This window comes from Amblyraja radiata, chromosome 2 (genome assembly GCF_010909765.2).
Source record: "Amblyraja radiata isolate CabotCenter1 chromosome 2, sAmbRad1.1.pri, whole genome shotgun sequence".
In the NCBI taxonomy this organism is placed as follows: domain Eukaryota; kingdom Metazoa; phylum Chordata; class Chondrichthyes; order Rajiformes; family Rajidae; genus Amblyraja; species Amblyraja radiata.
Window position 1 is genome coordinate 10806167 of NC_045957.1, and position 13417 is coordinate 10819583.

Genomic DNA, 13417 nt, shown 5'->3' on the forward strand with positions numbered 1-13417 from the left:
TGGGGGGGAGGGGTGAAGCCTTCACATTCAAGATGATCAAAACAGGGTGAGGACCATGTTGAATGAAAGGTCACTGAAAAGCTTAGAGGTTATAGAGAAACGCAGCTTTTGAACTCTCTGAACGACAGCCAAATCAAATACCACAGATACATCATTCCAAATTCTTGTTAACACCAATTATGCTATTCCACGGTAAAGTGTCAAGATAAGACCATCTGCACCATTTAAAAATGTGAAAGATGATGGTGCCCAGAAGAAAAAAGATTAATATATCATTATTGTTACAAAGCATTCAGCATCCATTATATTGATATTTTTATATTTATGTTGCCCAAATCAAGCCGGCATGGCTTAAAGTTGTTAAAAGGTTGTTTTCTATCAGCACATGATGAATATATTTTAGTTTAAAAAAAATTGTTGGACAAATTGTATTACCGAGCAGTAATAACACATGGTCTGTAATAAATATCTTAAGTGTATGTGATATAGTGCAGTTACTCTTTCAGCTTCTAGGCAAGGCCAAGAGCAAACTGAAATAAGCCTTCATGCCAAAGACTTTGAAGTCAACACACTGGACTAATTCCTCCTGACATTTGGAAGTTGGCCGAATGCCACCAGCACTCGAGGGGGTATGAAAAATCATAACACGTTCCAAGCATATGAGACAGATGTCTAGGGAGGTCACATGCATGCAAAAATACTTTTTACTTTACACGCATTGTTCAAAATAAAAACTGAGATTTAATGAACTTACAAACAGTAGACAAATCTTGTGCATTCCTACTTTATTTATTTAAATTGTGGCAGTGGTCAGGTGGAGCCGACACAACTGCAAGAATATCATGGGAGATTGCCGTTAAGTAATTAACACTCTAAGATGTAAACCATAAAAAGAGCTTTCTTTACGAGTTTAATTTGGAACTACGAGGAGACAAATGTCTTTAAACCCATCTCTGATAATTAATTTAAATGCAACATCGATGCAAATAACATTACAGCACATTTGAAAAAGACAAATAGCGCAGCTCCTTGTTTCAGCAAATTCACAACATGCCTTTTCTTCTATCAGATGCAGACTATAATGCCGGTCAGAATAAAACCAGAATTCAATCTATCTTTTAAGAATGGTCTTTCCGCCATTATTATAATCGCCAGTGAAGATCTAATTACGAATTGACAGGTTCGTTTTCAGCATAAATAGGTTGATACTAAAAGCATATTTAAATTGTCCTTTTTTCTAATCAATTGTTACATTAGAAGCTTGAAATGACATTTCTTTGAGAAACAAATCAAGTCATAACATATTAATTTCTGTCCTCAGACCACAGTTGTCCTTTCTCTTCCTTTATCTTTTAGACTGCAGGGTTTAACGTGAATGCTTGCGGCTCAACTTCTCACGATATAACGATGGCTCACAATGGGCAAAGTACGATTAATTAGCATTTTTTTATGCAAACAACGTACTGGTTTAAATACGGTTTAAAAAGTAGCAGTTCATTAAACATAAAAAGTTCACAGTTCTTGATAATTGCGAGCAGATGAAAAAGTGGAGCCTTCACCCGTGTGTCTTTATCAATCATGATAAAATATAACCAGGTAGCCAGGCCAATTGATAACTCCAGGCAGAAAAATCAATGAATGGTGCTTCCATAGACAATCTTTCATAACGACAACATAAATCAACCCTTTTCCTTTCATCTGTCAGCTTTTATTTCAGCTTCCCTCCTGCCACTTTTAAATTTGTTGTATCCGACATGTCTGTTAAGAAACCAAATGCAGCAGTTGCACAGAATTCCTTTTACATTGGTAATCACTGATTGTGGCAACCCTATTGCAATGAGGCAAAGGTGTTTTGTCCTGGACACAGCTTGCACAAATGCCAGGCGACAAAACACCCAACATTTAAAGAGGTCTTTAAAATGATGAAAGGGATAGACAGAATTGACGTGGATAAGCTTTTCCCATTGAGAGTAGGGAAGATTCAAACAAGAGGACATGACTTGAGAATTAAGGGACAGAAGTTTAGGGGTAATACGAGGGGGAACATCTTTACTCAGAGAGTGGTAGCTGTGTGGAATGAGCTTCCAGTGAATGTGGTGGAGGCAGGTTCGATTTTATCATTTAAAAATAAATTGGATAGGTATATGGACAGGAAAGGAATGGAGGGTTATGGTCTGAGTGCAGGTAGATGGGACTAGGGGAAAATAAGTGTTCGGCACGGACTTAAAGGGCCGAGATGGCCTGTTTCTGTGCTGTAATTGTTATATGGTTATTTGGTTATATATACTGCAGGCAACAAAATTAAAAATGCAGGATGATAATACCTTTGTATTTGAACAATATCAATCAAAAAGAGCTCCCCAAAATATGGCTTGTACGTCTACAGGATAGCACAATGGTTTTTGCTATGTTAAGTTTATTATCTGAAAAACATTCACTAAAGGAACTGGGCAGCTCCAGTCTGAAGAAGGGCCTCGACCAGAAACATCACCCATTCCTTCTCTCCAGAGATGCTGCCTGTCTCGCTGAGTTACTCCAGCTTTTTGTGTCTTCTTTGGGCAACTCTATTGGCATGTTGTGCAATTTGGCTCAGGGACAGGTTACACAGACATTTCTGGGTGAGCAGAAATTAAATTAATCAGTGGCGTGTAGGAAGGAACTGCTGGTGCTGGTTTAAACTGAAGATAGGCACAAAATGCTGGAGTAATGACTCTGTCCCGCTCAGGAAACCTGACCGTAAACCTCTGGAGACGTTGTGCCCCACCCAAGCTTTCCGTGCGGTTCCCGGAGGTTGCAGGTGGGTGCTGGAGGTTGCAGGTAGTGGAAGCAGGTAGGGAGACTGACTAAAACTTCCGGGAACCTCCGGGAACCGCACGGAAACCTTGGGTGGGGCGCAAAGTCTCCAGAGGTTTCCATTCAGGTTTCCTAAGTGGGACAGGGGCTTAACTCAGCGGGTCAGACAGCATCTCTGAAGAGAAGGAATGAGCGATGTTTTGAGTCGAGACCCTTCTTCACACTTGAATTAATCAGTGTTCCTTTGCACAAATAATATCACTGGTGCACTGCTATTGCACTACTGTAACAGGGATACACGAGTCAGCCTTGCATGAAGGGTGACCAGCTCCTCTCATATTGGATAGTGTACACATTACACTAATGAACCCTTATCAGGGATGGAGCAGGATGGAATTAAGAGATTCTTCAAGGTGGACAGTTATCGGTATAAACCATCATCTGTAGCTCCTTCCTACACAAGATTATTCAAGAGATAAAATTGGAAATACAGGGATTGAGTTAAGGAGAAGAGAGAACTGGAAAAGTTAGGAAAGACACGAGAATTAACGGGACAGAAAGCTCACGAAGGGATAAGAGAGTAGGGCCAAGTAATATAGGAATCGATGTGGAAGGTGAGGTGAGTAAAGGATTAAATGTATTATATATGAATGCGCAAAGTATTAGAAGCAAAGTGGATGAGCTTGAGGCTCAGTTAGAGATTGGTAGATATGACATTGTGGGGATAACAGAGTCATGGCTGCAGGAGGATCGGGGCTGGCAACTGAATATTCAGGGTTATATGTCCTACAGAAAGGACAGGCTGGTGGGCAGAGGAGGTGGGGTAGTTCTGTTGGTGAGGGATGAAATTCAGTCCCTTGCGACGGGTGACATAGGGACTGACGATGTAGAGTCGCTGTGGATAGAATTGAGGAATTGTAAAGGTAAGAAGACTCTAATGGGAGTTATCTACAGGCCTCCAAACAGTAGCCTGGATATAGGGTGCAAGTTGCAGCAGGAGTTAAAATTGGCATGTAACAAAGGCAATGCCACTGTGGTTATGGGAGATTTCAATATGCAGGTAGACTGGGAAAATCAGGTTGGTTCTGGACCGCAAGAAAGGGAGTTTGTAGAGTGCCTCAGAGATGGATTCTTAGAGCAGCTTGTATTGGAGCCTACCAGAGAGAAGACAATTCTGGATTTAGTGTTGTCTAATGAACCTGATTTAATAAGAGATCTCAAGACAAAGGAACCGCTAGGAGGTAGTGATCATAATATGATAAGTTTCTATCTGTTATTTGAGAGGGAGAAGGTTAAATCAGAAGTGTCAGTGTTGCAGTTGAACAAAGGGGACCATGAAGGCATGAGAGAGGAGCTGGCCAAGGTCAACTGGAAAAGGATCCTAGCAGGAATGACGCTGGAACAGCAATGGCAGGAATTTCAGGGCATAATCCAGAAGAAGTAGGGTCATTTCATTTCAAAGAGGAAGAAAGATTCTAAGCGGAGTAAGAAGCAAGCGTGGCTGACAAGGGAAGTTAGGGACGGGTATAAAACTAAAATAAAAGGTGTATAACATAGCAAAGAGCAGCGGGAAGCCAGAGGATTGGGAAACTTTCAAAGGACAACAGAAGGTAACAAAACGGACAATGCGAGGTGAAAAAATGAAGTACGAGAGTAAACTGGCCAAGAATATAAAGAAGGATAGTAAAAGCATATTTAGGTATGTTAAGAGAAAAAGATTAGTAAAGACAAATGTGGGTCCATTGGCGGCAGAAACAGGTGAAATTATTTTGGGGAACAAGAAAATGGCAGAAGAGTTGAATAGGTACTTTGGTTCTGTCTTCACTGAGGAAGACAACAAAAAATCTCCCAGATGTACTAGAGGACAGAGGATCTAGGAAGACAGAGGAACTGAAAGAAATTTGCATTAGGCGAGAAATAGTATTGGGTAGACTGATGGCACTAAAGGCTGATAAATCCCCAGGGCCTGATGGTCTGCATCCCAGGGTACTCAAGGAGGTGGCTCTAGAAATCGTGGACGCATTGGTGATCATTTTCCAATGTTCTATAGATTCAGGATCAGTTCCTGTCGATTGGAGGGTAGCTAATGTTATCCCACTTTTCAAGAAAGGAGCGAGAGAGAAAACGGGGAATTATAGACCAGTTAGCCTGACATCGGTGGTGGGGAAGATGCTGGAGTCAATTATTAAAGAAGTAATAATGGCGCATTTTGATAGCAGTAAAAGGATTGGTCCAAGTCAGCATGGATTTATGAAAGGGAAATCCTGCTTGACTAATCTTCTGGAATTTTTTGAGGATGTGACAAGTAAAGTGGATGAAGGAGAGCCAGTGGGTGTGTATCTGGACTTTCAGAAAGCCTTTGATAAGGTCCCACACAGGCAATAGTGGGCAAAATTAGAGCACATGGTATAGGGGGTAGGGTATTGACATGGATAGTGAATTGGTTGGCAGACAGGAAACAAAGAGTAGGAATAAATGGGTCCCTGTCAGAATGGCAGGCAGTGGCGAGTGGAGTGCCGCAAGGCTCGGTGCTGAGACCGCAACTATTTACAAAATATTAATGATTTAGATGATGGAATTATAAGTAACACCAGCAAATTTGCAGATGACACAAAGCTGGGTGGCAGTGTGAACATCGAAGAGGATGCTAGGAAGTTACAGGGTGATTTGGATAGGTTGGGTGAGTGGGCAGATGCATGGCAGATGCAGTATAATGTAGATAAATGTGAGGTTATCCACTTTGGTGGCAAGAACAAGGAGGCAGATTATTATCTCAATGGTGTCAGATTAGGAAAAAAGGGAAGTGCAATAAGGCCTGGGTGTCCTTTTACACCAGTCACTGAAAGTAAACATGCAGGTACAGCAGGCAGTGAAGAAAGCTAATGGCATGTGACCTTCATAGCGAAATAATTTGAGTATAGGAGTAAAGAGGTCCTTCTGCAGTTGTAAAGGGCCCTGGTGGGACCACATCTGGAGTATTGTGTGCAGATCTGGTCTCCTAATTTGAGGAAAGACTTCCTTGATATTGAGGGAGTGCAGCCTAGATTCACGAGGTTAATCCTCGGGATGGCGGTACTGTCATATGAGGAAAGATTGGAAAGACTGGGCTTGTATTCACTGAAATTTAGAAGGATGAGAGGATATCATATAGAACCTTATAAAATTATAAAAGGACTGGACAAGCGAGATGCAGGAAAAATGTTCCCAATGTTGGGAGAGTCCAGAGCCAGACGTTGCGTCGCGCCATTGTCTTCGGCCTATACCATTTTGGCCGTCAGTTACGCGACAGGCCATTGGCGCGTGAAGATTTCGTTCGGTACAAAATTTCGGAGCGCCGCGCGATACCGCGTACAACTCCATACCCTCCACGCTTCTCAGTGGGACCGGCCCCGCGCGGCCACACGATGCCCGTGCGCCTCAATGCGACGACGAGGTCACGTAATTTGCGTGCCAAGGACAAGTAAGTGGGACAGGGCCTTAAGATAGAGCTCTTAGGGCTAGCGGAATCAAGGGGTATTGGGAGAAGGCAGGCACGGGTTACTGATTGTGCACGACCAGCCATGATCACAATGACTGGCGGTGCTAGCTCGAAGGGCCGAATGGCCTCCTCCTGCACCTATTTTCTATGTTTATATGACTTCATAAGTTCATAAGTCATAGGAATACAATTAGGCCATTCGGTCCACCAAGTATACTCCGCCATTCAGTCATAGCTGATCTATCTTTCCCTCTCAACCCCATTCTCCTGCCTTCTCCCCATAACCCCTGACACCCACACTAATCAATAATCTGTCAATCTGCACCTGAAAAGTATCCATTAACGGCCTCTACAGCCTTCTGCAGCAATGAATTCCGCAGATTCACCACCCACTGACTAAAGAAATTCCTCCTCTAAAGATATGTCTTTTTATTCTGTGGCTTTGGCCTCTGGTCCTAGACTCTCCCACTAGTAGAACATTCCCTCCACATCAACTCTATCCAGGCCTTTCACTGAGTTTCAATGAGGTACCCCCTCATCCTTCTAAACTCCAGCGAGTAGAGACCCAGTATCATCAAACGCTCATCACAATTGGTTACCCAATCATTCCTGGGATCATATTTGTAAACCTTCTCTGGACTCTCTCCAACGCCAGCATATCCTTCCTCAGCTTTGGGGCCCCAAAACTGCTCACAATACTCCAAATGTCTTATAAAGCCTCCTTGTGTTGCATTCATCCATTGCACAAATATGTATTTCTGCCTTGGAGAGGGATTCTGACAAAGAATTCTGACCCAGTCATTAAAATTCAACAGGATCATGGACCATGATGATCCATGATGCCGTCAAAAACAACTATCTTGCAACACACACGGGCAAATCTAACTGCTACAGCTCCAGCAATAATAGACGTGTCTCATATTCCCGAGGTGAGAGTACTCTAGAAATAAAATGCCCTGATGCAGAGCAGCATAGAACACCAGGCTTCAGTAGCTCAGCGGGACAGGCAGCATCTCTGGAGAGAAGGAATGGGTGACATTTTGAGTCGAGGCCCTTCTTCAGTCCGAAGAATGGCCTCAACCCGAAACATTACCAATTCCATCTGTCACCCATTCCTTCTCTCCAGAGATGTTGCCTGTCCGGCTGAGTTACTCCAGCTTTTTGTGTCCATCCACCCTATTCATTGTGGGGGGGGGGGGGGGGGGTTTCTCGGCTATCTTCCACAAGTGGCAGACAAGTGTTTTTTTTTGTCTGACCTATATTTGAATGCACTTGCTAGCAACTGCAATAATGATGGTACAGGTTTTGCCTTTCAAATCATATTTTATTGACGCTGAGGAGTGATTGTCATGTTTGTCTACCAAAGCTCATTTGCTGCATTATTTTAATATTGTCTAGCATACAGCAGTGGCATCTATAATGCACAAATGCCCATTAATATTTTAGCATTTCTAAACAAATTTTTTAAATTAATTAACGGAATTAAGTGCAATTAAAAAATTAAAGAAATAAATTAAATGGCGGTTCATAACTGATGACCTCCGTAATTATTAAATTCAACACTGATCATTACCTCATTGTTTTTTGTTATCCTCCTGGCAACAATCAACTGTATCATCCCCCTTACATTTCCCTCTGTTGACATGGATCTCCGGAGTGTTTCCATGGCATCTTGGTTAGTCTTTCCCAACAACGATTCACTGTTTACTGCAATAAGTTGGTCATTCACGTTAAGCCTGCCATCCTAAATGGAAGAAAAAGTTTTGACTCAGTTTTATAGAATCATCCACTTGTTACAGTTGACAAGGGGGGGGGGGGGAGACAGCACTTCAGCAATTATTCATTCACAACTCCTCGCCAGAAGGAATTGAATTATTTTCCACCTGACTCACAAGTAACGCATTCAAGATCATAAACTGTCGATGTGTGTGGGGGAAAAAAATCCCTTGTATCTTCTGTAGACAATTTTCAATTTTAATTTTGAACCCGAGTTCATAAACTGTTCATCAATGGAACTAGCTTCCTTCTATCCACCCCATCCTAACTAGTCATCTCCAGCATATCTTTTCCCAAATTGTTTGCTCCGGCATGAAAGGCTCCGAGTACTTGGATCCACTCGAGTAAATTTCATCTGGTCATCCCTTAAACAATCTTTTCTTTCCTCAACTTGTAAACCTCTCGTTCAGGAGCAGTGATCGGATTCACCTTGAAAATGTGCAGTACAGGTTGAAGAGATTTGACTTTCTAACAGATTCTCACAAGAGTAATAGAGTGATACAGCTTGGAAACATGCCCTACAGCCCAACCTGCCCTCACCGGCCAACACATCCCAGCTACGCAAGTCCCACCTGCCTGCGTTTGGTCCATATCCCTCCAAACTTGTCCTATCCATTTATTGTTACTCCAGCATTTTGTATCTATCTTCAGTTTAAATCAGCATCTGCACTACACTACACTAAATCAACATCCTTTCTACACTATCCAGATGCCTAACTGAACTGCTTCTTAAACGTTGGAATAGTCCCAGCCTCAACTACCTCCTCTTGGCAGCTTGTTCCCTACACCCACCATCCTTTGTGTGAAAAAGCTACCGCTCCGATTCCTATTAAATATTTTCCCTTTCACCTTAAACCAGCCTTCTAGTCCTTGATTCCCCTACTCTGGGCAAGAGACTCCATGCATCTACCTGGTCTGTGTGGAATTATTCATGTCAGTTTGTAAAGTATGGAAACAAAACTAAAATAACTTCCCCACTAATACAGAACCATTTGGTTACTTCAGCAATAAGAACATACAAGTCAAGCATCATTCTTTTGCTTCCAGTTTTAAAAATGTTCCAATAAGCCATTTTGGCATCATTCTATACCATGTTCTTTTATTCATAAAAATCCCTTGTCCAACCTAATTAATTTGACCCATTGGAGTTTCCAAGTCACTTCCTTGTCTTTAACCAGGCCTCAAAGATTGATAGTCAGCAGATTGGAACCAGTTCACATCAACTTTCTGATCCAAATCGAATAGGAACACAAGGACATTAGAAATCAAAGCAGGAGTAAGCCTTTCAGTCTCTCATGACTGAATTTCACTGCAATATCACCTTCCACACTAGTTCCATATTCCTTGAGATATGAAGTAAAAATAAACATTTACAATCTTACAAGAAGGTGAAAAGATTCAATGAACTAATTTTATAACATTTAGAAACACATTGCAGATACTGAAGAGGGTAATACAATTCCCTCACAAAGAGTTCCGAACATCCAACTTTTAGTTTAGTTTGCAGATACAGCATGGAAACAGGCCCTTTGGCCCACCGAGTCCTCAACGATCAGCGATCCTCACGCATTAACACAAGGCTACACACACTGGGGACAATTTACTAGGATACCAAATATACAAACACAGGTTTATTAACCTACAAACCTGTATGACTTTGGAGTGTGGGTGGGAACCAAAGATCTCGGTGAAAACCCACGTGATCACGGGGAGAACGCACAAACTCCGTACAGGCACCACCCGTAGTCGGGATCAATAGACAATAGACAATAGGCGCAGGAGCAGGCCATTCGACCCTTTGAGCTAGCATGGCCATTCATGGTGATCAAGGCTGATCATCCACAATCAGTACCCAGTTCCTGCCTTCTCCCCATATCTCCCCTGACTCCACTACCTTAAGAGCCCTATCTAGCTCTCTCTTGAAAGTATCCAGAGAACCGGCTTCCACAGCCCTCTGAGGCAGAGAATTCCACAGACACAACTCTCGGTGTGAAAAGGTGTTTCCTCATCTCAGTTCTAAATGTCTTACCCCTTATTCTTAAACTGTGCACCCTGGTTCTGGACTCCCCCAACATCGGGAACATGTTTCCTGCCTCTAGCGTGTCCAAACCCTTAATAATCTTATATCTATACATAACTATAACTCTGATCTTATTATCTTCCGGTTTGGCGGTCTTTCTATTTGCGCAAAATGGTTCGCGATAGTGTTACAATTTTTCACCAGTTCACTCGCCGTTCTCCTGTGCTGCGAGTCCACCAAGTTTCGTTCCTATCGGTTGAATGTCGTAAAAGTTAGCGAGGTTTAAAAATCTTAAAAACCGCGCGTCTTCTCCTGCCTGTCGGCGCTGCGCGGATTAGTCTCTTCCCCTGTCGCTCCCCGGGACGGTCCGCCCCTTCCTGCGCCATCATGTCCTTACTGGAGCTGAGGGTGGCCGGCGGAGGTTTCCAACAGGACTTCCGAAGCATCCCAGCCCTGCCCAAAGCAGCAGCCTCGCCCCAAGCAGCAGCCCCGCCCCAAGCAGCAGCCCCGCCCCAAGCAGCAGCCCCGCCCCAAGCAGCAGCCCCGCCCCAAGCAGCAGCCCCGCCCCAAGCAGCAGCCCCGCCCCAAGCAGCAGCCCCGCCCCAAGCAGCAGCCCCGCCCCAAGCAGCAGCCCCGCCCCAAGCAGCAGCCCCGCCCCAAGCAGCAGCGACCCGACCCAGCCCAGCCTGGAGTGGGAGATGTCGCCAAATGGAAAGCGGAGACTCTGATCCCGGCGGAGGAGAACGACCAGCGACCAGCGCCCGCTGTGAGTCCCCATCGCAACGCCAATTCCAGCTACTACCCCTCTGGCCCCACTCTCTGGCTCCTCCCCCACCTCCCCCGTGATGCCCCCCTCTCCTGTGGTCAGAACAATGAAAAGGTGGACAAGCGAGGGCATTGAGAACCTACAATCCTGCTTTGACTGCACGGATTGGAATGTGTTCAGGGAAGCAACCACAAGCCTCGATGAGTATACGGACACTATCATCATATGTCAGCTTTTGTGAGGACAGTTGCATTCGAACTAGGACCCGGACCTGATTCAACAACAACAAACTCTGTTTTACTGCAGAACTCAGACAGCTCCGACAGTCTAAAGAGGAGGCCTACAGGAGCGGTGATGCAGAACTCTACAGGCAGGCCAAGTACAAGCTGGGAAGAGGAATCAGAGCTACCAACGGAAGGTACTCTGAGAATGTAGATAGGGTGGTAAAGAAAGCTTTTGGTGTGCTGGCCTTTATAAATCAGAGCATTGAATATAGAAGTTGGGATGTAATGTTAAAATTGTACAAGGCATTGGTGAGGCCAATTCTGGAGTATGGTGTACAATTTTGGTCGCCTAATTATAGGAAGGATGTCAACAAAATAGAGAGAGTACAGAGGAGATTTACTAGAATGTTGCCTGGGTTTAAGCAACTAAGTTACAGAGAAAGGTTGAACAAGTTAGGGCTTTATTCTTTGGAGCGCAGAAGGTTAAGGGGGGACTTGATAGAGGTCTTTAAAATGATGAGAGGGATAGACAGAGTTGATGTGGATAAGCTTTTCCCACTGAGAGTAGGGAAGATTCAAACAAGGGGACATGACTTGAGAATTAAGAGACAGAAGTTTAGGGGTAACATGAGGGGGAACTTCTTTACTCAGAGAGTGGTGGCTGTGTGGAATGAGCTTCCAGTGAAGGTGGTGGAGGCAGGTTCGTTTTTATCATTTAAAAATAGATTGGATAGTTATATGGACGGGAAAGGAATGGAGGGTAATGGTCTGAGCACAGGTATATGGGACTAGGGGAGAATACGTGTTCGGCACGGACTTGAAGGGTCGAGATGGCCTGTTTCCGTGCTGTAATTATTATATGGTTATATATGGTTATATGGTTATAAGTTGAGGAGCAAGTTCTCAGCTAGTGACTCTTCTTCAGTTTGGAAGGGCTTGCAAGATATCACCAGTTACAAGAGGAAAGCCCCCCGCTCTTTGGACAATCGTCAGCTGACCAACGACCTGAATGAGTTCTACTGCAGGTTTGACACTCAGAAATGTAACCCTGGTACCCTCTGCCCCCTTCCCCTACAGCCACAGCAAGACTCCAGTCTGCAAAGTATAGACCCTTCTACACCCACTCCTCCCCATTCACCACTTCACACCTTATTAAAGCAAGACTCCAGTCTGAAAAGACTGGACCCTTTCCCACCCACCCCTCTCCAATCACCACTTCACACCCTCCCGTGCTGCACAACATCACTTCTCCATCATCAACAATAAAAATCGAGGAGGTGGAGAGGCTTTTCATTCATCCCTTCATGGCTCTTCCCCCGTCTTTTCTCCGAGCTCACAACCCCCCGCCATATACCCTGGCCAACATGCCATTCGCTTTCTTCACTGCCTGCTGTACCTGCACACTTACTTTCATTGACTGATGAACAAGGACCCCCAGATCCCGTTGTACTTCCCGGGTCTCCGTTGCTGCAAGTGCTATAAGGCAACAACTCTACCGTTGCGCCAGCGAGCCGCCCGTAAACCATCCCTCCCCCAGTAAACCATTAAATATCTCCCAAATCAAATAATTACATTCCAGATAAAGCCAGCAACTCCTTAAATTGGAGCCACTTTCTTAGCCAGCAAAAGATGTTGCACAAAAGTGAATCCTAAGCACCGAATGCTAAAAGACTCCATAGGTACTCCAGCTTTTTTTCCCCTGAGTTCATATGTTCCCCTCATCCCTGAAATATAAACACATGCTGAGGGACTAGATATAAAATGTACCCACCTTAGATGCTGCCCCTCCATTGATGATGGACTTCACAAAGATGCCCAGATCTGCGTGGTTCTCCTTTGATCTATTTCCTTTGACGCTAACCCCAAGGCCAGCGGATCCGGTGTCATTGAGGGGAATTTCAAAAGTCAGGAACTCTCTGGTACCATCAGGTGTAAGAACCAAGTCATCATCCTCTGCTTTCTAAAACAGAATACAAACAACATTGCAGCCTGAGAATTGAGTAATATCAATGAAAACATATTGTTGTTTATCACTGTATTCATTTTGAATCGAGATCATTTTTTTCATCATTGCACCATCATAAAAAAAAACACTTAAAAAAGAGCATTCTTGCATGGAGCAGGTTCCATATTCTATTGTAACTAGCTGACTTCTAACATTAAGAGACACAATGATTCAAGACATGGAGTGCACATACTATATTTTATTAACTACACTGCAAAATAGCCCATTTTAATTATATAAATGAATGTTCTGCAGATTTTATGACAGAAATAATGATAATGTGCTTTTATGGTTTGCACAAATGTATTTGCAAAAGAGAGAATGGATTGAGGGCAATATTCCCATCAAACAACTA

The 13417-nt window shown here is 43.7% G+C and overlaps 1 protein-coding gene across 4 annotated transcripts in view; it reads right to left on the reverse strand.

Annotated features, from left to right (window-relative positions):
• The window catches only part of pard3 (par-3 family cell polarity regulator), a 983322-nt gene that overhangs the window by 376108 nt on the left and 593797 nt on the right, over positions 1-13417 (reverse strand). For all 4 annotated transcript variants that reach the window (XM_033042021.1, XM_033042037.1, XM_033042013.1 and 1 more), the window contains exons 13-14: positions 12829-13017; positions 7845-8015 (exon numbers count right to left, since the gene is read on the reverse strand). In XM_033042021.1, coding sequence (XP_032897912.1) covers positions 7845-8015; positions 12829-13017 — 360 coding nt within the window. The remainder of the gene's footprint in view (positions 1-7844; positions 8016-12828; positions 13018-13417) is intronic.